The sequence below is a fragment of the Drosophila obscura genome, unplaced genomic scaffold, assembly GCF_018151105.1.
Source record: "Drosophila obscura isolate BZ-5 IFL unplaced genomic scaffold, ASM1815110v1 contig_4, whole genome shotgun sequence".
NCBI lineage: Eukaryota > Metazoa > Arthropoda > Insecta > Diptera > Drosophilidae > Drosophila > Drosophila obscura.
The window spans coordinates 625,697-650,129 of record NW_024542828.1 but is presented as its reverse complement, the minus strand read 5'-3'; the positions used below and the strand labels follow the sequence as shown (position 1 = coordinate 650,129).

Below are 24,433 nucleotides of genomic sequence, written 5' to 3'. Positions count from 1 at the left end.
AGGGTTGATCCGGCCCTGAACAGGTCGAGTTTGGTTCTAAAGTTGTTATTTGTTTTTATTAGACATATGCATGAATGTATCCAAAAGGGCATATGAATCATTAATTCTGAAAACGGGTACACGTTTTTGACAGTTAGTGTTCTCACTCACTCCCTAGTTGTACAGTAGCTAATGAGTACAGTAAAATTGGTGTAAAGTATACATACTGTACAGTGAGTGAAAACAGGAAGTAAAAGAAAAAATCAGATATGTGGTGGAGATAATATGTACAATATTTTACTTAAAACTAATTATGTAAATTCTAATTTATCAATATTTGAGTGTAAAAACATAATTTTATTAACTTTTCGGCTATTAGATTTTTAGCTACCGAAAAGGCCTTTTCAGATGCTGCACTGCTCGCTGGAACGGCTAATATCTTCGAACTGGCTCTGAAAAGCAACGGAAATTGGGTTTTGTTGTTAGTCCACCATTGCAAAACATCAAAATCTTCACTGTATGATATATTAACATTTTTATAATTTTGAATTTCATTAGCTATTAGTTTTAGTATATTATTGCTCTGAATGGGTTCCGCATAATCTGAAAATATTGAGTTTATTTTTGGTTTGGGTGAAACTATTTTTTCATTTTCATCAGCTTGGCTATTTAACTGAATACCTATTATAATTGACTCTATGTCTTTTACTGTTTGTTTCTTCTCAAGGTCTGTAAATTGTGATAGTTTATTGGTGGGTGGGAACAAAAAAAGGGCTATGTTATGAAAATGTTTTAAATTTGGCTTGATTTTTTTACTATTTAATATCATTATCTTGAAGTGCTGTTTTTTTTTTTAATTATTTATGTATGGAATAGTCAGGTGCAATGTTGGATAGCTGCTACCCTCTAGCTTTTTTGAACAAGCTTCAAAAGGAGCTAGAAGGTTCACCATTGCGCTAATGTTGCTAAGATTTATATCTTGTATTCTAGTTATTTCATTGTTTTCAAATAATATGTTTGATATATTCATCCAGTTCATTTCAACTGATTTGAAAAGGTGAAATATTGTATTACAGCGAGTAGGGCAGTAGCTTTTAAGGGTGCTTTTTAAAATAGAGTTTTTACCCGATTTCTTAAAATATTTAACAAGCTTGCTGCAGCGATAAACCATTTCCAATAATTCGGGCATCTCGTTCACAAATTTACCAATAACATTGTGAACTACACAGTTTAAAGTGCTCAATCCACTGAATGCAGCTTTCATATTGGCTCCACGGTCAGTTACTATTACGGGTTTATCCATCAGGAAATCACACCCAAAGTCCCGTAAAATACTTTCGATTTTCTTTTTAATTCGATCACCTAAGAGATGTTGGTTTTTAATATTGATACAATCACAATCAATAAAATTTTACCGGTACAGGAGACTCCATCCATTGATTTCACTGCTAGCAGGCGGTTTTTAAGGGTTCCTTTTTTTATATAATAGATCGTCAGGGGTATATACGATTCTTTAAAAAAAATCGTCCGCTCATACATATATCCGAAGTTATGCCGTATCCAAATTTCTTGTATTGTGTGTATTTACAGTGGGGACTCAGCCGAAAAGAGGTGGCAAAATTTAAAAAAATATATGAACGCTTTTAATAAAATAAATGTACACATCTAATAGAAAAATGTCCAGAGCTTTAGCGAATCTAATTTTCAAGATAATTTTAGTTTAGGAGATATGAAATGTACAAAAATGTATTGAACCCTTTTTCACTTGATAATTTATCAAGCTGGGCCCACTGTGCGCATCTGCTGAGCGGTCTCGAGCTCGCTCGGTTCGTTTCTTACGAACAGACGAAGCTGTCGGGCAGCGGGCTCGCGGTGACAGACGAAGCATAGCCAAAAAGAGAATTGAAACCCCGCGCGCTCCCTCTGTCCGTGGGGCGTACCGGTAAGCCTCGCCATAGAACAGCTTTTTGGTCGCTCATAAAGGATCTTGGTATTGTATAGTCCTTGCCATAACATAAGCTGCAAAATTGAAGTCTGACGACGGGAATAGGTCCAGGGCCGGATTAGCAGTTGCCTAGGGCCCCTCCTAGGACTAACAGAAAAATTTGTTGAAAAAACAAAACTCCATATAATGAATAAAAAATATAATAGCCACGGAGAGCAGAATATGAAGTCGACGTCGCTATCGACGCGTCGGTCAGACCAAACTCTTTTTATACCCGTACTCAAAACAGAGTTAGGAGGTATATTAGATTTGTGGTAAAAGTGGATGTGTGTAACGCAGAGAGGGAAACGTTTCCGATCTAGACTAGACTATAATAGCTAGGGCAACCAAATTTGGTTTCCAGACTCATGTGATATCACACTGCTACAAGTGTATTTTAAAATTTCGCCCCGCCCGCACCAAGGACGAAAATCTGTGGCAGGCACATTTTTAAAGATACGAGAAAAAGAGAAACGCAGTATCGTAGAGAATGACCATATCTACCACATTACCGAATCTGAATCAGATCGGATCATAATTATAGCCAGAATGAAAAAATTAATTTTCTGTTGCTTCCCCCGCCTACTTTCTCTCTTTCTCGCTCGCACACTCTGCCGCGTTCAGTGCGCGAGCAACCCCTAGCGGAGGAGATGTAGAATCTAAATGGAACATGTTCAATCTACATGTTAGATGTAGAAATATACATTGTTGATGTAGATGTAGAAAAAAAATTAATTTTTTTTTTTTAATTCTAAAATTCTAAATAATCATATGCTCAAAAATGTATATACTGACTGAGTACGGGTATAAGTAGAGTCGCGTCCCCAGAAGCGACTCGCACGTTCCTTCTCGTTTTATTCTTTGTTTCTTTCTGTTACGACGCGTGCCGTAACAGAATTCGGTTTTGCCGTCGGCGTCGACAACGTTGTTAGAATTGTGCTGTGAAAAGTGAGACGCAGGTTTTGTTTATTTTGGGAAAAATTATTATCAGGTAAGTGCAGTGTTTCATTTATATAAAAATAGTCTATTGTGCGTTGTAAAAAATGAAGAAAATGTGATAGCGCGAAATTATATGCGTTTTTGGACGAAATTTTTCATTTTAAACAACGAAAACAGAAAAAAAACACCTGAGTGGTTCTTGAGTGGTTCTTGCGAGTCTTGAGTCGAACAGGTACATATCTTGGCGGGTGTTTTGTTTTTGGCGCTAATGCACTGCTGATCTACTGAGAGAATTGTTAGCGAACTGAACAGATTTTAGAAATTTCGGATACAAATATTTTAATTAACCCATCTTATTTTTAAATAAAAGAAATTTATTATATTAAAACAGAATTTTCGCATGCTTTTTCCTCAAAATAGCCTAAGTTTGTAGTTAAATTCATCGCTTATTAAGGCCTTACTTTTTGGGTGAAATTCATCGCTTTTTAAGGCCTTACTATCGGCACTAACCACACAGTATATAGATGTGCCAATTCATACAACGACCGTTTCGCAGCTGAGTTTTTTGTCCCAGGGCCTTCGGCTCTGTGAGACTGAGTCATTCGGGTCGGGAGCCAGGCCATTCGTCGGGAGCTGGGCCGTTCGGCATGTATGACTCATGTCGGGAAGCGAAAGCAACCTGAGCATTGCAAATGTATGTGTGTAAACCAGGGGTCGGCACACACCCAGTGGACCACAAGACGATATTAAAGCGGAACTATCGCTATCTGCAGACTCACACATTTTTTTGGTGCGTTTGTGTGCGAAGACAACAGACACGAAGTCAAATACGTTACTTATTTCTCTGCCGCTGCGAAAGCCGAGGAATTGTGCATAGGGTGGGGGATCAAAACATGAAACACACACTTCCGAGAGCATTTCCAGTGCCCCACTCACGTGCAGCTGGTACTCCAGAATGGCCATCTCTGCGCCCTGACGCTCCGGGCCGAACTGCTTGCAGACCGCAGCATAGTGGACGGCGATGACAGCGGCACTGCAAACGGTGTTGGCCGACTCCTGCATGATGCCGATGCGGCCGGCTATGTGCTTCTGCACCCACTTGAGGGTCAGGATGATATCGCGCAGTATAGCTTGCAGCTGGAAATACACCAGTTAGACGTTATGTAGTTGAGTGTTGTTAGCATTACCTTTTCCTGTGCCACCAGTTGGAATCCCTGCAGCTTCTTTTCCAGCGTTAATTCCATATTATGGGCATCTGGAAACATGCCAAAGCATCGCGTGTCCATTCGACTTGAGTTTTTGTGGGGAATGTGTCGCTCCAGCGGGGCCAATCTGCAATGAAAATGTATTATTATTATATAATGGATTATTTTCCTGTTTCGGAAGAGACCAAATCTTCCTCATCAGCGATCTTTACTTTTTCCAATGAAGGGAAAAGATGGTCGATCGGACAGGATGTGTGTTAGTTAAGTATTATTCAAGCCTCTCCAAGCGATCGAGACATTTTTTCAGTCGTTCATGTGTGCCACATGAATTTCTTTTTTGGTATTTTTACTTATTTTTCTAGCCTTTCCAAGCGATCGAGACATTTTTTCAGTCGTTCATGTGTTTCACATGAATTTCATATGTAACCATTTCAGGCGATCCTGTCATCTTCTGAAATTATATCCAAGTACTGATATATTACAACATTTTCATCAACAGCTGCGGAATCTTTTTCCACACCAACAGCTGCGGAATTTTCTTCCACACAAAAAACAGCTGGGGAAGAATTTTGAATATTTTTTTTTGTATATTTTTCACACAGAGGAACCAATTCGACAAGCTCACAGTCTAATGACATAGCCATTTTTGGCTGACTTCGCAAGTTTTCGGGGCAGTTGTGGTTTGCCGTTTTAATTTTGTAAGTGAAACAGCATCGCAAACAAATATATCTTTTTGCAATCAATTGGCACTGGGTCGAGTGCTTTTTCGAACAACTCGAACATCTCGAACAAAATACGCAGTTTTTATTTAAAGACTGGCCTGGGATAAAGCCTGGAGGGGCCGAACACCCCTTCGGCGGTCGCCACCAAGGCACTCCATCTATAATAAAGACACATTCCCCCGCAATACGATTATCGGGATTGGGGAGTGGATCAGTGACATGAAAATACCTCATTTTTTCATTTGCATAAATTGCATCAGCTTTTTCTGCAGGCAGTGGCGGTAGGGAACCGGAATCGATCGGAAATGAATATTCCATGTCGCGCTTCCCTGTCATGTACCCTACCGTTGTATTTGAATGGAGCCGAGGAGTCTCCGCTGCAGGAGCACGCTGCACCCCTATGGGAGTCGAGCTGAGAGGTGGACCTGAAAAACCCATCTCTGCGAATCGCTTCCGTGCAGCAGCGCTAGTGCTTGGCACATTGTCCATGACTGCGACCGGCATGGATGACTGGGGCGGCATGGACGACTGGAACGGCATGGACTATACGAGCGGCATGGACGACTGGAGCATCATCGGCATGCGCGATAGGAGCGGCATCGGCCACTGCAGGGACGCGTCCACCATGTCCACGCCCACCATGTCCACGTCCACCATGTCCATGTCCACGTCCACGTCCATTTGAATTCCCAAAGTTGGCTGCGTTTAACATGTTCGAAATGTTTAACTGGCTCAGCCGGTTCGATTCGGCTTGCGCCGTGTTCGCTCGAAGGACGGCCTCCAGGGCCCGATTTAAGGCACGCCGATCTCTCGACGCCCTTCCCGGTCCCTGGTAGACACCAGCTAAAACAGGGTTGATGAATCAGCTGTGTTTAGTAAACAGAGGCAACTGTAAAATTCTGCTAAAATTAAAAAAGGAAAAAAATGCACTCTGATGATGAAGTGATTGTGTTGGTGGCGGCATATATAGTTGCAAAACAAAAAAGAATAAATCTCTCTTTTTGGTTTTGCAGACAGTTATGCCTACATCTTGCACCATTCACTTCAGGAAGAATTGTTAAGTATATATTCCTGAGCTGGGTATCAGCTGTTCTCTCAGTCCACACACGGTCCCGATAGGCAACTATCGATATACATCTGTGGATTCCTCTCGTGTTGCTGGATACACACTCCAGGAATACGTAAACGAAACATTCCTGTCACAGTTTTTTTTATATGGAGTTTGACAGGAATTTTTTGATTCCGCAGTGTTGGATACTATGCTTAAAAAAAAATTTTTTAATTTAACATTTTTTTGCTACATCTGGTATCTACATCTACATATACAATGTATATTCTACATCTAACATGTCGATTATACATGTACCATTTGGTTTCCACATCTCCTCCGCTAGGGGGACTCGCGCACTGAACGCGGCAGAGTGTGCGAGCGAGAAAGAGAATGAGTAGCGGGTCTCTTTCTGTAGGAGGCGGGGGAAGCACTTAAAATACACTTGTAGCAGTGTATCACATGAGTCTGGAAACCAAATTTGTTTGCCCTAGCTCTTATATTCTCCGAGATCTAGCCGACAAAAAAGCGGACAGACAGACATGGCTCTATCGACTCGGCTATTGATGCTGATCAAGAATATATATACTTTATGGGGTCGGAAACGTTTCCTTCTCTGCGTTACACACATCCACTTTTACCACAAATCTAATAACTCTTTTTTGAGTACGGATATAAAAATTGAGTGTCCCAATATTTATTTCGACCAGGTAAAGGCACATTCCACTGAGGGACTGGCAGCGTACGTAACCTGGTGGCGCCTGCCAGCCCCTCGGCGCGCTTCAATACGCCACCATTACCACGCACACCCCCAACATGCGGGTGTCGGGATTGGGTGGAGCGTGAGCGTATACAAACCGGATCTGCACTGCCATACGGACGGCCTCCAGCGCCAAACCAAGCCTGCGCTGACTCGCGAGTTCGCGCTTCCTTGCGTTTTTCCTGGCCCGTTCATGTTCATAGCCAGAATGAAGAAATTAATTTTCAATTGCTTCTTCAGCCACCTCCCGCAAGAGACATGCTACACATTCTCTTTCTCGCTCGCACACTCTGCCGCGTTATGTACGCAAACGCCCTCTAGCGGAGGAGATGTAGAATCTAAATGGTACATTTATAATCTACATGTTAGATGTATAATATACATAGTTGATGTAGATACAGATGTAGCAAAAAAATTTAATATGTACAATTTTTTGTTAATTCTAAAATTCTAAAAAATCATATGCTCAAAAATGTATATACTGACTGAATACGTTCACACGTTCCTTCTCGTTTTTTTTAAATTCTAAACAATCAAAAGCTCAAGCTGAGTATATAAGTATAAGTAGAGTTGCGTCCCCAGAAGAACTCACACGTTCCTTCTCGTTTTTGAATAAAATCTTAAACACATATCTTTATTGTTCTTTTAAATTTTATTTGTAAGAATGGTGAAAAATGAATTGAAATAAGATGAACATTTTTTAAATTACTGATCCTTTCCGGGAAAATTTATATCCTTAAGTTTGCTCCCTTAGAAATAATTATTGGTACACTAAAATGAAAATAATTTTTTTTTTTTTGGAGTTTTCTCGTCTATTTTGGCCTATTCTTCGGTAATTGCCTTTTTGAACTCGGTCAAATTTTCAAATTGTCGCCCATTGCCCTATAAACTTTGCTCGAGAGTATACCCCAAACATTCTCGATTGGGTTTAAATCGGGACTACATGCAGGCCACCCCAAAAGATAATGTTTCGGTCCTCAAAGAACTGCTTTGTCGCTTTTGATACGTGGATTGCAGCGTTATCCTGCTGAAAAGGGAGGCTTTTCCTCCCAGTATGTATTGCTAAACGGTAATAATACGTCGTCCATAAGGCTTACATACAGTTGTGTTCAATGAAATAGTAGTGCCGCACCTCATCACTTTCAAAACTCTTTTTGAGACACTTCCAGTTATCCAAATTGAACAAATGATACCTTTTTAAATAGACTGGACTGTTAGCATTAAAAAACCATCTTTTTGTTTTACATGACATAAGCCGAATACCCATAAAATATGCTGTTCAATGAAATAGTAGTGTTTTTTTAGAAAATTAAAAAAAAACAACGAAACTCAAATAAAAACATATATTTCATGTTCTTCATGTTTCTTGAGCTTTAATATATAGTTTTTTATTAATTTGGTTTTCATTGCGAACTTGCACCAGCCGGCTATGGGTCATTAATCTCTTGCCAACGCTTCAATAGGATTTGAGCCAATAATCCATGAACCACTTGCTAAAACTTGGCTCTGGTTCACGGATTTGCAGTTGCAACAATGTATTTGGTATTCCAGCATAAGATTTCGATGAGATTTATATCCAGTTGGACAGTGGGCCATGGAAAAACGTCGATCTTTTCCGATAAAAATCAATTCCTAGCGAGCTTTTCTGGGTATTTTAAGTCATTATCCTGTTAAAAGATCCTGTTAACATGAATTTTTCAACTGTAATGTGAATGTAATGTATTCTAAAGTATACCTACATACACAGTTTCGCTCAAAACCACACTACACTCAAATGCCAGGCTAGAAAGTACTAGCTTATAAGAACTGGGCCCCATAGGGCTCAGCATAGCATGCCCAATGCTAATTTTTTCATGATTTTAGGTGGTAATCGGATTTCTGTGAATGCCAAACATATTCTTTTGAGCCTATCTTTCCATATAATACAAGTTTACTATCATTAGTAAAAAGTATTTTTGTCACTGTGACACAGGCCATTCCACATGCGTTTTTCCAAACTGAATTCATGCACCCATGTACTCTTAGACCCAAACTCGGAGCTTTCTGGGACTTCTTGCATTCAAATAATGTATAATAAACCGTCTAAAAACCGTCACATCACTGACAGAGCGATTTAAAATTTTTTTCATAATTTTTGAGGCTATTAAAGGCCTGGTCTTGCCTTCGACCATCGCCGACCACACTCTAAACGAGAAGGAACGTGTGAGTCGCTTCTGGGGACGCGACTCTACTTATACCCGTACTCAGTCAGCATATACATTTTTAAGCATATAATTATTTAGAACTTAAAAAAAAAAGAAATTTTACATTTTTTTGCTACATCTGTTATCTACATCTACATATACTATTTATATTATACATCTAACATGTATATTCTACATGTACCATTTAGATTCTACATCTCCTCCACTAGGGGTTGCTCGCGCACTGAACGCGGCAGAGTGTGCGAGCGAGAAGGAAAATGAGTTGTGTTATTGTGTTCAGGAGGGGGCAGGGGAAGGAACAGAAAATTAATTTCTTCATTCTGGCTATAATTATGATCCGATCTAGTTCAGATTTGGCAATCTGGTAGATATGGGCATTCTCTACGATACTGCGTTTTTAGTTTTATCGTATCTTTAAAATTGTGCCTGCCACAGATTTTCGTTCTTTGTGGGGGCGGAAGGGGGCGGGGCGAAATTCTGAAATACACTTGTAGCAGTGTGATATCACATAAGTCTGGAAACCAAATTTGGTTTCGCTAGCTCTTATAGTCTCTGAGATCCAGGCGCTCATCGAGACGGACAGACGGACAGACGGACAGACGGACGGACGGACGGACGGACGGACAGACAGACATGGCTATATCGACTCGGCTATTGATGCTGATCAAGAATATATATACTTTATGGGGTCGGAAAATTTTCCTTCTCTGCGTTACACACATCCACTTTTACCACAAATCTAATATACCCCTTAACTCTTTTTTGAGTACGGGTATAAAAATAATTTTTTCGCATACAAAATCGATTTCCAGTCTACTTCTTTTAGTTAATTGGGTTAAATACAATAGTGAGAGGGCCTATCAATCCCATCATATCTCCTGCCTTAAGTTTTTAGTCTAACTCTTAGGTCTCCTCTTCTGGACCGAGCAATGATTTCTTCAACGCCTCAAAATCAAAAGTACCGCTATGTCCAAAACTTTCTTTCATCAAATTATTCAATAACCAAAATGAGCTTACGGATGGTGACTTATTTAAAAAAATTGGCTTTGCTTTTTCATTTTTAAAAATTAATTTGACCCAGCACTACTATTTCATTGAACAGCATATTTTATGGGTATTCGGCTTATGTCATGTAAAACAAAAAGATGGAACTGAAATGTATGGATATTTCTTCGGTTTTTTAATGCTAACAGTCCAGTCTATTTAAAAAGGTATCACTTGTTCAATTTGAAAGACTAGAAATATCTCAAAAAGGGTTTTGAAAGTGATGAGGTGCGGCACTACTATTTCATTGAACACAACTGTATGTACATCTGAGAATTCATTCGTGATGATACAAAACATACAGGGGATCTCCCGGCGTGACCAAATGCAGGCATAAGCGAGCCACGCCTGAAATTATAGCAGGACTTGCGTTCACGGCGTATATCTCTCCAGTACATAATTTTTCCGTCAGGACCATCCAAGTTGAACGTAACTGAAGATAACGTTTTCCCATTCACTTGTCCAAAATTTTTACTTTTCTGCAAATAACAGACGAGCTGTTTTATGCCTTGTTAGGAGCATAGGTTTGCGTACCATTTTTTCATATTTAATGCTATTATCATAACTTACTATTTGCTGAATACGACGGGGGCTGATCTTAAGAGACAGTTTAGCCTGTAAATCCCGTGAACTAGTCGCTTTATTTGCAGCTAAACTCTTTATTTGTCGTTTTGTTCGTTCAGACACTGTGAAAAGTAAAAAAGGCCCCTTTTTATGGTTTTATTACAAATATGTTTCCGGGTATTTTTTTTTTCTATGGCAGAACTTTTTTTTTAAGAATTTTTGAAAACTGGTATTTTTTTAAGAGTATCTTACGTCTGGTTGTAAAGAACTTTGCTTTTTTGAAAAGATTATTAAAACAGCTAGAAATTAAGCCAACCACTATGTGATTTCAGCTTACCGTCTGGGAAATATAAAGCATTGAAATGGAAAAATTATGATTTTTGTGCGGTATTTTTTACGAAATTTTGACTTTTAAAACTCATGAAAAAAAAACAACAAATATACTTACACAAATTGTTATTGTTTCAGACAACAATTTTACATACAAAAAGATATTCTGTTTTACAGAATGACACAAAATGAAATGAAATAAGTAGTTCAAACAAAGATTTAAGATTTTTTTGATTTATTTTTAATTCTTGAGGAACCTATTTATAGAAAAGTACAAATTTGTTTGTGCAAACCCGTCTTGAATCCAGCTCCTTTCTCTGGCTATCATTTAAAAACAAACGACATGACATGTTTTTGGTTTTTTCTTGGGCCTTTGGCGTTTGTGCAAACCATGCCGCTTGGTACTTTACAAACGCGAGATTTTTTGGCGGAGATAGCCGCTTACACACAGATTTTTTTTCAACAAATTTATAGTATAGATTTTGTTATATATACAAATTTTTGTTAAAAACACACAGAACGTGATATTGTCAAAACTCAACTCAATAACTCGAGTTTGTGCCAGTGTAGACGCCAAATCTGAGTTATTGAGTTAACTCAACTATCGATAGGTAACTCATGTAGGTGTAAATAGGCTATTATACCCGTTACTCTGTATATTCATTTTTATGAAAATAAAAACATGCTGTACCATTATGTACCGGTGATACATAAATATACCTTCAACAAATAGCTCGATACTTTTTCACTAATCGATGTCAATGTCCGCAGTTGGCGGAAAATTCAAAATCCTTGCCCCGGAAGGATTCCCGTTCTTGCAACACCTTGCCATCTTGGCCGCTTTATGTTAAGATGATATGAAAACTTAATCCTGTCTTCTGTGATGACTTCAAAACTTGCATAGCTCAGAAACTAAACTATTAGTAAAGTAGTTATTGCCAATGCCATGTCGACGAAGTCCACCGAGACCAAAAAATTCAAAGTCCTTCTGTTCCGATATTATAGTATAAATTGAATGAAGGACAACTAATTTACCCAATTGACATACATACATATAATTTCATTAACTTTGATGTAAAAACATATTCAAATAAGCAAAAGTTCACTTTTCGTTTTTTTAGTCATTTTTGTCCCGTGCGAATATGGTTTTAATTAAATCTAAAAAAAAACTACAAATCATATTTGCGTAAAGTTATAACCATTATAAGCATAACGATAATTGTTAATTAATTGAAATAAATAAATAAACATGAACAAAAATTCGCATCAATATTTTGTCCCAACTTCCTCTGAAATCTGAGTTTTAATTGATCGCCACGAAAACCACTTCCATAAATCTCGAAAACGAACAGTGGCCCAAAATCGACATTAGCACCAGCTACAGGGCTAGTCAAAAGGTGTGTCATAAAAGTAAAACAATTTTAACGAGAAGGAACATGCGAGTCGCTTCTGGGGACGCGACTCTACCTATACCCGTACTCAGTCAGTATATACATTTTTGAGCATATGATTTGATTTAGAATTTAAAAAAAAATTTTACATTTCACATTTTTTTGCTACATCTGTTTTCTACATCTACATATATTATGTATATTCTACATCTAACATGTAGATTATACATGTACCATTTAGATTCTACATCTCCTCCCCTAGGGGGTGTGCGAGCGAGAAGGAAAATGAGTAGTGTGGTCGTTGACAAGAGGGGGCAGGGGAAGCAACTGAAAATTAATTTCTTTATTCTGGCTATAATTATGATCCGATCTAATTCAGATTCGTCAATCTGGTAGATATGGGAATTCTCTACGACACTGCGTTTTTAGTTTTATCGTATCTTTAAAAATGTGCCTGCCACAGATTTTTGTTCTTTGTGGGAGCGGAAGGGGGCGGGGCGAAATTTTGAAAGCAGTAGCAGTGTAATATCACATGAGTGTGGAAACCAAATTTGGTTGCCCTAGCTCTTATAGTCTCTGAGATCTAGGCGCTCAACAAGACGGACAGACAGACAGACATGGCTATATCGACTCGGCTATTGATGCTGATCAAGAATATATATATACTTTATGGGGTCGGAAACGTTTTCTTCTCTGCGTTACACACATCCACTTTTACCACAAATCTAATATACCCCTTAACTCTTTTTTGGGTACGGGTATAAAAATCCGTCTTATTTTGACCCTTCTACCATTGGCAATGCATACGACTGTCCCATTCGCCTTCAGAGAATTGCGTGAATATTTATTCTGTGGACAGACGACCGCAGAAGGTGTTTATAATAATTGTTATCAACCAATCATCCCCCCGGGCGTCTACAGAAAACAAAGAAGCGCCACAAGGACTTCGTTTACATATAAACAAATTTTATTAAATAAGTTTTTTACATAATGCACACAATTGGGTTGTGTCGTGCATTAATACGCTTTGTATTTTTATTTCTACGTGAGATTAGCTTAACCCTTCTATATGTGGGCCTGATCGCTAGCTTTAACAAGCTTTCTATTGGCTAAATAGACGAGACGAGACCGACCGCTCTACCAAACTTCACACTTTTGAACTGGATTCATGGGGGAATCTTCGGGACACTGGAAGTCCTTGGCAAAGTCCTTCATGTTGCTGAGCGAGCCCAACACACGGAACTCGGATGGCGAATGTACGCCGGTGGTGATCCGCATCTTGAGAGATTCTGCAAGCAGGGAAGGCAGAAGTATTCAGTACAAAAATCTCAAGATATTGAGGTGCTTGTGTTTATGTGTACCTTTGCGATATTTGGCACACCAGGTCTGGCCGGCTGAGATCCAGAACATCTGCTGCGGGGTGTAGTCCAGCCCAGGCAGCTTCGGCTCCTCCCCGTGCTTCTGCACCCATCGCTGGTAGGCAATGTACGACTCCTTGACACCGCCATTGTCGGCAATGTTTTCACCCTGCGTATTGATGCCATTCAACTGCCAGGGAAAGTTCCATTTAGAATTGAGCTTAACTTCGGAATGGGAAATACTCGTATCACTTACGTGGAGACCTGTGGCCCGTTCCGTGTAGTTGCCGTACTGATCGATGATGCACTGGGCCTTTGAGAGGTAGGCCTTTTGGGTGTCCGGCTGCCACCAGTCGCGCAGGTTTCCCTTGACATCGAATTGGCGACCCTGATCGTCGAAGCCGTGGGTAATCTCGTGGCCAATCACGTAGCCAATGGCTCCGAAATTCATGTATTTGGGACGCTGGGCATTGAAGAAGTGTCCCTGGAGTATGCCAGCGGGGAACTCTGTCCAAATTAAAAGGGAGGGGAGTGTAAATTAGAATCACTTTTTGTGATGGGAAACCCTTTTCTGCTTACGTATGCTGTTCTCGAGGGAGGAATAGAAGGCATTCACGATGGCAGGACGGGCGTGACGCACCCAATCCGTTTTGTTTACAGGGAGTCGCAACTTGTTGAATGAGTAATCGGTGCCGAAGATATTCATGCCCAGGAAGGACTCGAAGTATTTGTCGGGATTGATGTCTAGCTTAGCGTAGTACTTGGCCAGCTTTTCATTGTCGAGCATCTCATCTGGATAGCCGATGTGCGTGGCCATGCTGTGGAGCTTCAGCTTTGCCTCCTTCTTGGTCTTGGCATCCATCCAGTTGACCTCGTCCAGAATGTCGTTGAAGACAGCCCTGATATCGTTGACCATATCCAAGGCATTCGCCTTCGAGTCCTGGTTGAAGTGCTTGCGCACGTAGAGCGAACCGACCGATATTCCCAGGCTGATCGAATGTTTTCGAATGTTAATTAATTAGATGGTGATGTCGTTTGTCGATTGAAGATTGTTGATTGTTGATTGGAGATTGGAGGTGGTGCAGTTATTGAAATGGTGGCAGAGTTGGCGTGAAAGTGAGACACAAAATGAGTATGCATAATTATAAGAGATAAGCCTGGTTAAGTCGCTTGATAGGTCGATTGGCTACCCGTAATGCTGTGACCATGGGGAGGGGGAAGTGAACAAAAGTAAAAGAGCCACGATGGGATCGAACGTGAACAAAAGTGCTCTTAAAACTCAAAATGAAACCCACTCATCTCATCGACACCAGAGTACCGCTATCGTTAAATGTGGGTCTGTTAGCACTACTTATTAATGGACAAACGAAACGGTTTGTTCTCCTTCATTGTTGTCCGTTTCTGTGCCTGGTGTTTGGTGCCTGGGCGTGCATTTGGTTATGTGTGTGTGTGTGTGTGTTTTATAGTTCCCGTGTGAACAATTTGGAAATTTTGAAATGCATTTCTCTAAATTTTTAAGTACCTATCGTTATCTTCTTCTTCTTCATCCATGCTGCAAAATCACAAAGAAATCAAAAGAAGATACAGAAACAAGTGAAACTTGCTGGATTCAGAATACATACATATGTATGTATGTATACATATGTATGTAAACGTGTATGCATGTGGCAAGGCCTAAAACCAAGGCATGATCTACGAAGACCGAGCCTACCGATCACCGCAGCGTAGCGCAGCACAAAAGACAGCCGAATGGCGGACGGGGACGGGAGACACACTAACCTGCCAGTGGCGATGTCCACACACTCCTTCCAGCGCGCCTCCTGCTCCTGGCGTCCGGACAGAGCCGTCGCATACTGCAGCTGCCTCTTGCGGAACTCCTCGCTGAGGAATCCAATCGAGAAGGAGTGGATGCGCCAGAACATGTAGTTCGCAATGTCCCGCTGGGGCGTCTTGGCCAGGAGCTTGCCGAGATCCTCGAAGAAGCTGGGCACGGACAGATTGATCATCTCGTCATCGGCCATGGTAAGACCCTCGGGCAGCAGGGCATTCATGTAGTCCACCCACTGGACATAGGGATAGGCGGCCTGAAGCTGCTGCGGACTGCGCAGATTGTACAGCTCCGAGGAGTTGCGACGCTTCTCGTTTGGCCACGAGATCTAAAAAGAAGCGAATGTTACACCATGGACTGCGACTGTCACCAGAGTAACCTACATTGGCCAGAGCCATTTCAAACTCGAGAGACTGCAGCAGCTCCTTCTTGGCCTGTTCTTTGCTGGCGCCGAAGAGCACAGCAATGTCCACCATATAGTCGTAGTAGGCCGTAACCAAGGTCTCATTGAAGCCCTTGACCAGATACTCGCGACTGAGAGCCAGCGCCGACTGATCAAGCTGTAATAGAATTCATAGAAAATCCTCAGTTATGGATCATTCCAGAGGTGATTTCGTTACCGACATCTATCAATCGCTTTGTGCTGTTCTGAAGATCCACTCCGATGGAAAAGTCAATGATGTAGTCCATGCTGAAGCCGGCGTTGCGGAATTTCTTGACCTGCTCTTGCCAGCTCCAGGTGTTGTCCGCGTTCCAGGCTTCGCCCTTCAGCAGTGGCCAACCGCCCAGGGATTCGGCCATCCTGGTGATCGGTTCAGCGCCCCGAGACTCGATGAGAGCTGTCGAAGAGGAGCAACCATTATTACCCATCCTGTAGAGTTCTGGAGGATCTATGCCTCCACTCACTCTTGTTCATGCACGCCTTGTACAACAGATTGGGCAGACGGAAGTGCTTGGGCTCCGTGTCCGGGCGGTCCGCGGTGATGATGTCCTTCAGCTGCTCCTGCAGCTTGTCCGAAATGACAGAGAACGTGCTGATGGCCACCTTGTCATCTGGTATGTTCTCCTCCTCGATGTAGGTGCCGCAGGCGAACTCGTAGAAGTTGTCGCACGGCTCCACCTCGGGCTTCATCTTCCGCAGCACCGTCGAAGCCGTGTGGATGCACTCCCGGCTGAGGCAGGCATTATCCATCTCGGACTTTCCCTTGACCGGAGCCACCGGCACCTGGTTGATGCTGGTGGTGTCCCCATGCAAGGCCGTGGCTTTTGGAGTCTCTCCACCGTCCGTTCCCATGCTGCTGCCCCTCGACCTGAGGACATCGTTCAGCCAAAGACCTAAGCCGGCTGCTGCCACCACGAACAGGATGCTGCTGACAATGAGGAGGCTTCTCTCCAACTTGGTGCGTCGTCTCCACCAGCTTGGGTTCCTGTAAATTAAGAAGAATACATGAATTAGGTCTCGTATCACATAATTAAATCCCGATTGAATCGGGTCATAGCAACTTTCTGTTCCCCTGCTACATTCCTCGACACTCTGCTACAAGTACCAAAGGTTGTGAGTAACGAAGAAGAATGCGTAGATTGGCTGAGCAAGTTAAGCAGGAACGACTTGAATTTCAGAATTAATGTCGGTAAGAAAGGGTTAAGATGGTTCCGAATGCGATTCTAGTGATCATCTGTGGCTCAGACTGTGCTGTGAATATGGGAGCAATCGTTCCAATAAAATGATTAGACCTGAAATCTGCTGTTCAGTGTAATTGCTGGGCTCATTTCCGATCTGTCAATGAATCTGCCTTCCGGACTCCCCGTAACCACCTGGGTACTGGCTCTTGCCTGGCAATTTGTGGCTATAATGATTGTAGTTTTTTGTTTGTTGTTCAACTGGTTAAATTTTGTGCGCACAAGTTTGAAAAGTCATTTCTGCCGGCCCCACTACTCGTACTACGAGTACGAGTAGTTACGACATTTGAATTTTGTACATATAATTTTTATATTTATATTTTGCGGGTTTACTGGCACACGAACGAACGAACACCCAGACCATACCCATACCCAGCGAAGCTCTCTCTCTCTCACCCACACCCAGAAACACACGTTCGGAGTGAGTGTCGGGCGTTGGGATGAAGCTTTTTTAATGTTAAGCCATTTCCGTGGTCAAAGTGTAAGTAGATCAAAAATATAAACTGAAAACTGATGAATATTTGCACGCTTCAATTACTGCTCAGAATTGTAAAATAATAACACAAAATTTATGGCATGGCTGGTCCGAGCCAGCAACGAAGATGCTTTTAATGCGCGATTAAGTCACGAGCCGTAAATGCGTTTACGGGCGAGCACGATTAAGGGGAAAAGGTCAGGTCATGTCCGATGCGATGAACAGTATGTAGCATCGACAGATTTCGAATTCTATGTGATACACATCCGAAAATTCATGCAAAATGCTCCATTCCACCAATGCTAGAGCAATTATCATGGTTAATGTGCCTGAACTTTTTCAATCCAAAGCCACGAAAATGGAATAAATAAATACAAAATACATATATATCTACTATTTATATTGTAGATTTAAATATATATTAAATGTACATATGTATGTATGTACGTACATGAGTCGACGCTCTTGAAAGTTCCCATATAAGTTTATTATTGAATTTGGCAAACTTATTTACATATTTGATTTGTTTTCAGAATTTGTCAAACATTTTGGCAGCACATACCTGTAGTATACCCGCATCGTATTTATTCGAATTTCTTATTCCATTCTCAATTGCATATTCAAGTATCGGCAGGCGACTTAATGAGTTCTACTTCAGCAAAGATTACAGAAAGAACTGGTTAAGATGTCGAAATTTTAAGAAAAGAATGCCAATCAATTAACCAGTTTTGTAAATGATATTACCAATTTTTACGGTTGCAGGTAATTGCAGGTACTAATGATGGCAAAATTACAAAGTTGAACGACATTTTCAGCCCGACTTGGCCCCAGCAGATCCGAGACTGTGCTCTCATTGAGTGGATTTCCTACTGGCAGCTCTCGAGGCATACAAATACAAAAACATGCTAAATAAACAGAGTGAGCAGGCGGTGAATAAGCAGTAACTTGACTTGAGGGTCACATCGACACTTGAGTACCCTCTCTCATATTGGATACTTAGGAAGATAATCTTCACAGCAATCTCGTATAATCCCACACACACTGTCGATTCCGTTTTGCCGAATATGATTGACGATTGCTTAGCTCAGGTGAGAGCTTCCCCAATTAGCCACAAACGAGAATCGTGCCGTCATTCCTCGATGCCTGGCGGCATTTCCTTTAGACAACTCTACCTCTATCACATGCGAAGATCACGACCGACCACCGACAACCAGAACCCAAGAACCTGTGTCCGTATCCCATAAGGCGTCTAGCATTAGCTCAACTTTTGCATTCCCATTGACGCTGTGTCGCGCCTTATCAGGGATTGCGATGGATGCCTCGATGCATTCATGCTGATGGGAGATATCTCTCTCTCGCTGGTGATGAATACGAATACACAAGTGTTACCAACTTTATGTAAGTGGCAGCTGCTGGACGATGGGGCGCGGTGGGGTGTTCTGGTGCCCCGGGGCTCCAGCTGGGGTCCATGTCAATAGGTCGGGCAGTTTGAAGCACAGCCCAGCCCTCCTTTTGTCTCTCATATCATCTCTGTGTCTTGTCGTCGGCGGACGAGCTGCGTTGCCCAATAAATGTGTCAAGTGCAGGCGGTGTGCTTTTGCCATTGACGTGGCAACACACCCACCCACACGCTCACACGTGATTCGAACACACGCATCGCATAGATAGAGATACTTTTATATCTACTACACACGTATGTACCCACACCCACATACGTAAATACATACATATGTGAGTATATTTGAATCTGTGTGCGTTGTGTGAGTGACGTTTGTCGCTCATGGGGGGCTCCGGGCTCCCTGCTCCGGGGCTGTGTGTTTTTATTGTTTTGCCTTTTAATACGTTTTTGATAGTTTCTGCTGTCCGTTGGCTCTGTCTTTATTAATATTCAAAGCTTGGATTGACAGCCCAGACATTTTTGCAATATTACCTATACATATTTTCTTTTCCACATTACAGCCCAAATTATTTGGCAATGCCACTTCCTATGGCCCAGTTGGCAGACTTTAAAATATTAACTGTACCTACTGAGAGTACGAGATGTGACAACCAGGTACTACAGGTACCAAAGATTGTGGAAGTCCCATCATGTCGTACCACGGTGGAATCTGTCTTTAACTGGAGCTACTCCACACTCTAATAGAGTGTGTCTGCTGCAGCATGACGCACATGACATAGTTAACAAATGTGAGGGAACACATTTGAGTTAATGGCTATGGTAATCTGCTGTTCGATATTTAATGAGACGTCCCACAAGCGGACAGGCAAGGTTTTGCTAGGTTTTAACATTCTACGAGTATCGTTGCAGCTCCGCAGTTGCAACTCATTCGTAAATCATAAAAATCTTAAACAAATTTTAGTAAGTTTATCCATAGGCACGTGTAAGGCAGTCAGTAAGGCTTTTCCTCGCATAGTTTGGGTTTGGGTTTTTATTGGCTGTCGTTGTACTTTGTCGTAATGCCCCCAAAGAAAATGCTACGACAAATTGCCTTTCAAGTGTTAATTTGTGCCACAGACACAATTACCTAATACATTTTAATTTCGTTGTGTGAGAGATGCCACTGAGCTACTGAGACTCCGAGTCTTGCCCGAATTTGCTCGCGTTTAATTGCCCAACGAAAAGCTGTCATATCTTTAAACTAAACTCCCCAGTGAGAGTGTATCTGTATCTACACAGTACTTACATACATATGTATATACATATATCTGTAGTATCTGACGTAGCTGTGCGGTGTGCGCTCATTAAGATGTCAGGGACTGCAACTGAGACGCATTTGCCCAGAGAAGAAAACCAAATTTCAGTAAAAAATCTAGATAAATGGGAAACACAAGAGATAGACAGATAGATACATATCTGTACCCATCTGATTTCTATGTAAATCCGTTAAGGTGGCGTCCAAGCTTTCTCTTTTTGTCAGACTTAAACTTGAACTTGGTCCCAAAGTGGATTTCTTTTATATGGATTGATCTTTTGGCTGGAGAGAGAAAATGCAAAAAAATGGCAACAGGACGGACCCAACAGGTAACAGGTAACAGCAAATAGAAAACCACCGAGAGCCAACGACAAACCTCTCGAAATCTATTTACCAGCAGGAAGAGTGCAATTTGCCAGCAGGAAGAAATCAGCGACAATGCAATTTGCCTAGTGCCTTGCCGTGCCACTTAATTTGCTACCTTTAATGGGAGCTCAGGGCAGGAAAAGCCAACGGAAGCTCCTCTGGAAGCGCCACAGCTAAATGCCAACAAAATGCACTCCACAGAGGATGGGATGCTCAGGAGGGAGATGCAGATGCTCGTATATGTACACGGGAATAGGAGCACGGAGCAGTAGGACGAAGGAGTGGGAAAATAAGAAGCCACGACTGCGGGGGCCGACGTTGATTGAATTGCCGTTGCCACGGCTTCGTGTTCACCGGCAAGGCCGCCTAATTACCGTTATGTGGCAGGATTGCCAACAACTTGTCGGCCCGGCCACCAAGGTTGCCGAAAAGAGTTGCGTTTTGCATGCTAACATCATGGAAATTATCATATCATATTGCATTGTATTTTATTGTATTGGAAGGGTGCCCAAAGCGCACACTGGAAATATTGGCACATGATAATGATAAGTAATGCGATACATACAATAGCATAGCATAGTTGTTAACAATAGCCCCAAGTTCAACTAATTGATATGCACTACGCATAATTTTATTGTCAGCGAAATGATATGTCAACCCATTTTCAGGGTTTGACCTCAAATATAGGAATATAATTATGGGGAATACTCGTTCGTTTAATAACTGTTATAAAGAGTTATACTTTGAACATGCGAAGAGAGTTCATCAATCTCATTGGATCAAGGAAGGGAAGGGTTTGGTATGCATATTGATGATTCACCATTAAACTGTTCGCAAACGATCCTCGTTTCACCTGACTCGTGGCACGTTCTCAGGTTCCATCAACCCCCCTCGCATTAGCCTGAACAATTACAATGTCATATTTCCTGAAGAGCTCAACCACTTGAAAGCCCCAAAAGCCAACAACATCATCATCAATCACTGAAGAGACAAACAAGAAAATAATTTACATTTTATTATGTGGCAAATGAGCAATAAGGCCGCTTGCAAAAATAAAGGGGAGGAAGAAGAAGTCAAAGACCGAGCCATTACGTGGACTTCACGCTCTGAAATCTTGTCGAATTACCAAGAATTATTCTGGAAATTAAACTGACTGTTGGCCTCATTCTCAGTTTCAGCGACTCACGTACGGTTCATAAGGAAGCGAGTCGATTGGCCTGCACCGCCCCCACCACCGCCACCGCCAGAGCATCGAAACATGCCACCATAAATTACAGATCTTGTGAAGAAGAAGACAGGTGTGTGCGGATTCTTTTGAACACCAAGGACTTTGAGACTTTGAAAGAGGATAACATAATTTATGGGTTACGGTTCATGGCTGGTTCAGACGTGCTTACTTGCCAAATTCTCTAAAGTATTTCGATTGAAAGAATTCACACTCGAGAACAAAAAGAAAGTGTCGATCACGGAGAAACCAACGACCTCTGGGGTTCATAGCCATTGGGTAATCCAATTGAACTGACCGCTACGATTACATACATGTATGTATGTGTGTACATATTTCTGGGCTATGGCCAAGAATAACTAAAAAGGGAAAGGTCAGTTATTATTTATGTATATGTATGTATGCATATATGTATATATGTATGTACATGCTCGATGGCTGTGGGGTGCTCTTAACCACAGACTTCAATTCACCTTCAGAAGAAGCAAGAAAAAATAAAATGAAAACGCCAAGAAAACGCAGCCAGGCCAGCCGCATGGCCAAAGCATTGCTGACCATAATTGGAGTTGCACTTAAAGGTCTGCGTGCATTTAATTATGCAATTGAGCAAATAGCTGCCAAACAGAACCGCAAACGCAAAACAAAAAATAAAACACAGTCGACAAAACAATAAACTAGTCATAGTCCGTGAATCGCTTTAGTTCTTGGCTGATTTCTCAGCTGAAGTCAACTCTCTGTCTGCCCCAAATACCTTTTAGAAATAGAAACACTTGGGAAAAAATAGAGAAACACAGTCAGAATTAGTCAAATAGTCAAAACCGGTAAGGCAATCGCCTCTAAAGGTGTGATTTTTTTGGTTGTGTTTCTCTTTTTTTCTTTTAGGAGCCGAGGGGTCCACAATGCCTTTTATTGTTGAGAGTTTTTGTCTGAAATCGAACCCAAAAGATATATGGAGAAGACCTTTTTTTTAGGCACGACAACAAAAAATACGAACAAATGTTTGGCTTACGTAATTTTGACCTACAAATTTTCGCATACATAAAACACACATAAATCTTTTCATACCGCCTAATGTATATATGTACATAGCTACATAACTTTTCTGTTTATATTTAATTATAAGTACAAAAAAAAGATCTCCTGCCGAAAAGGTATTTCGATAAGGAAGGTCGAAGGTTTCAAGCAGTTCTTGAAGGTGAGAGGATGCTGGGGGAGTTCTGTAAGTAAGTTCGGGGCTTGTTTAATTTTTTTATCTTCTGTAGATATTTTCTGTTTGCTCAGTGAATAATTTAATTTGAGCCCCATTAGCGGAACAATAGAAATGTTATTAAAATGATTCATAAACGGATGAATGGATGGATGGTTAGGAAACACTCGTCCCGAAGTTTCTCCAGCAAAGAACAATGCAATACAGTGGCAGTGGCAGTGGGAACAAAAACAATCTAAATTGTATGTTACGAGACACGCGTTGATAAACAACTAAATACATGTTACTAATGCCAGGCTCAGGCTGGGCCTCGAAGGCCTTAAGCATTTCCTATAAACTAAAATCAGTCGTCTAACAATAGTTAAATAAATGAAAAATCATTAATACGCTAATGAATTTCTCAGGCTTTTTGTCTTTTTTTGGAGAGCGAGCCCAATTCATCATAGTTGAGGTGAACCTGATTAAAACAACCGAACCGATCCCCAAATGAACTGGAGCCCCCGATGGAAACCCGTTTATCCATCGAAAATAAAAATTTAATAAAAATAAAAAGCAGAGGCAACGATTTGCCGGCTACTGGCTCTGTCATTGCCACTGCCAGCTCCAGCTCCTGTGATAAGCCGGAGTGGAATGGAGTCCGTCGTTCCCCCTACGAAACGTGTTTTCAATAAACATGCGCAACTTTCTTTTTCCGACGCGTCCATACAAAATATGTACACATTCGTTTGAATATATGTATATACATAAATATGTAGGGTGGCGTGGTGGCTAGTGAAACTGTCCGAGCCCGAAGTGGCAGAAGGCGGGAGGCAAATGGGATCGCGAAACTTATGGATAGATGGGAGTTGGGAAGTATGGAAGACTCAGAAACACACATATACAATACTCAGAGGTGGTGGGGATATTGAAAACAAAGAGTCTTCAACTTATGGTTGAGCATTATGTGACGTACGAGAAGTACGAGAAGTGACTGGAGCTGTAATTTTAACAAATATAAACTTACTTAATGACTGTTTGCATGTCGGCCGTTTAGCTGTTTAACAATATTTGATTTACGACGCGACTAGTTTGCTTAATATTGTTATCTTTATGTTAACGAGACGCTGCTAAGCTGTTAACAAAAATAGATTAATTGTATTTAGTAAACACTTGAACTAAAACTCAAACTCAAACTTAAAATCTTAATGCCTGGAGCGTCACAAAAGAAATGCTAATTTCTTAATTTACCCGCTGTTTATGTTATTTTTATTTGTTCAACTATTTAGCAAGAAAATTTTAGTTTTACACTGCGCTCTTCAGCTTTACATTTGAAAAAACAAACTGTCAGATGTATTTATTTTCACCCACTCAACGATTTGTAGTAAACTCGACAGCCGACCAGCGACGACTGTGGTCTGGGCTGACAAAACGCCTCTATATAAAAACAAAAGC

General features: G+C 41.2%; 1 protein-coding gene across 4 annotated transcripts; it reads right to left on the bottom strand.

Moving 5' to 3' along the window:
- Positions 1-13,119: 13,119 nt before the first annotated feature.
- Positions 13,120-24,394, bottom strand: LOC111068902 (neprilysin-2). Of its 4 annotated transcripts, none has more exons than XM_022358684.2 (11): positions 24,350-24,394; positions 24,006-24,113; positions 16,263-16,783; positions 15,981-16,195; positions 15,740-15,916; positions 15,308-15,684; positions 15,051-15,080; positions 14,108-14,517; positions 13,785-14,035; positions 13,532-13,718; positions 13,120-13,459 (listed from the first exon to the last, which is right to left on the bottom strand). In XM_022358684.2, exons 2-11 carry the CDS (start codon positions 24,020-24,022, stop codon positions 13,308-13,310), a joined length of 2,337 nt encoding a protein of 778 aa, XP_022214376.1. In that variant the 5' UTR covers positions 24,023-24,113; positions 24,350-24,394; the 3' UTR covers positions 13,120-13,307. The 4 variants fall into 4 exon arrangements, with proteins under 4 accessions (XP_022214376.1, XP_022214375.1, XP_022214378.1 ...); XM_022358683.2 differs by having other exon boundaries at positions 24,230-24,379; XM_022358686.2 differs by lacking the exon at positions 15,051-15,080 and having other exon boundaries at positions 24,230-24,379.
- Between the last annotated feature and the right edge of the window lie 39 nt (positions 24,395-24,433).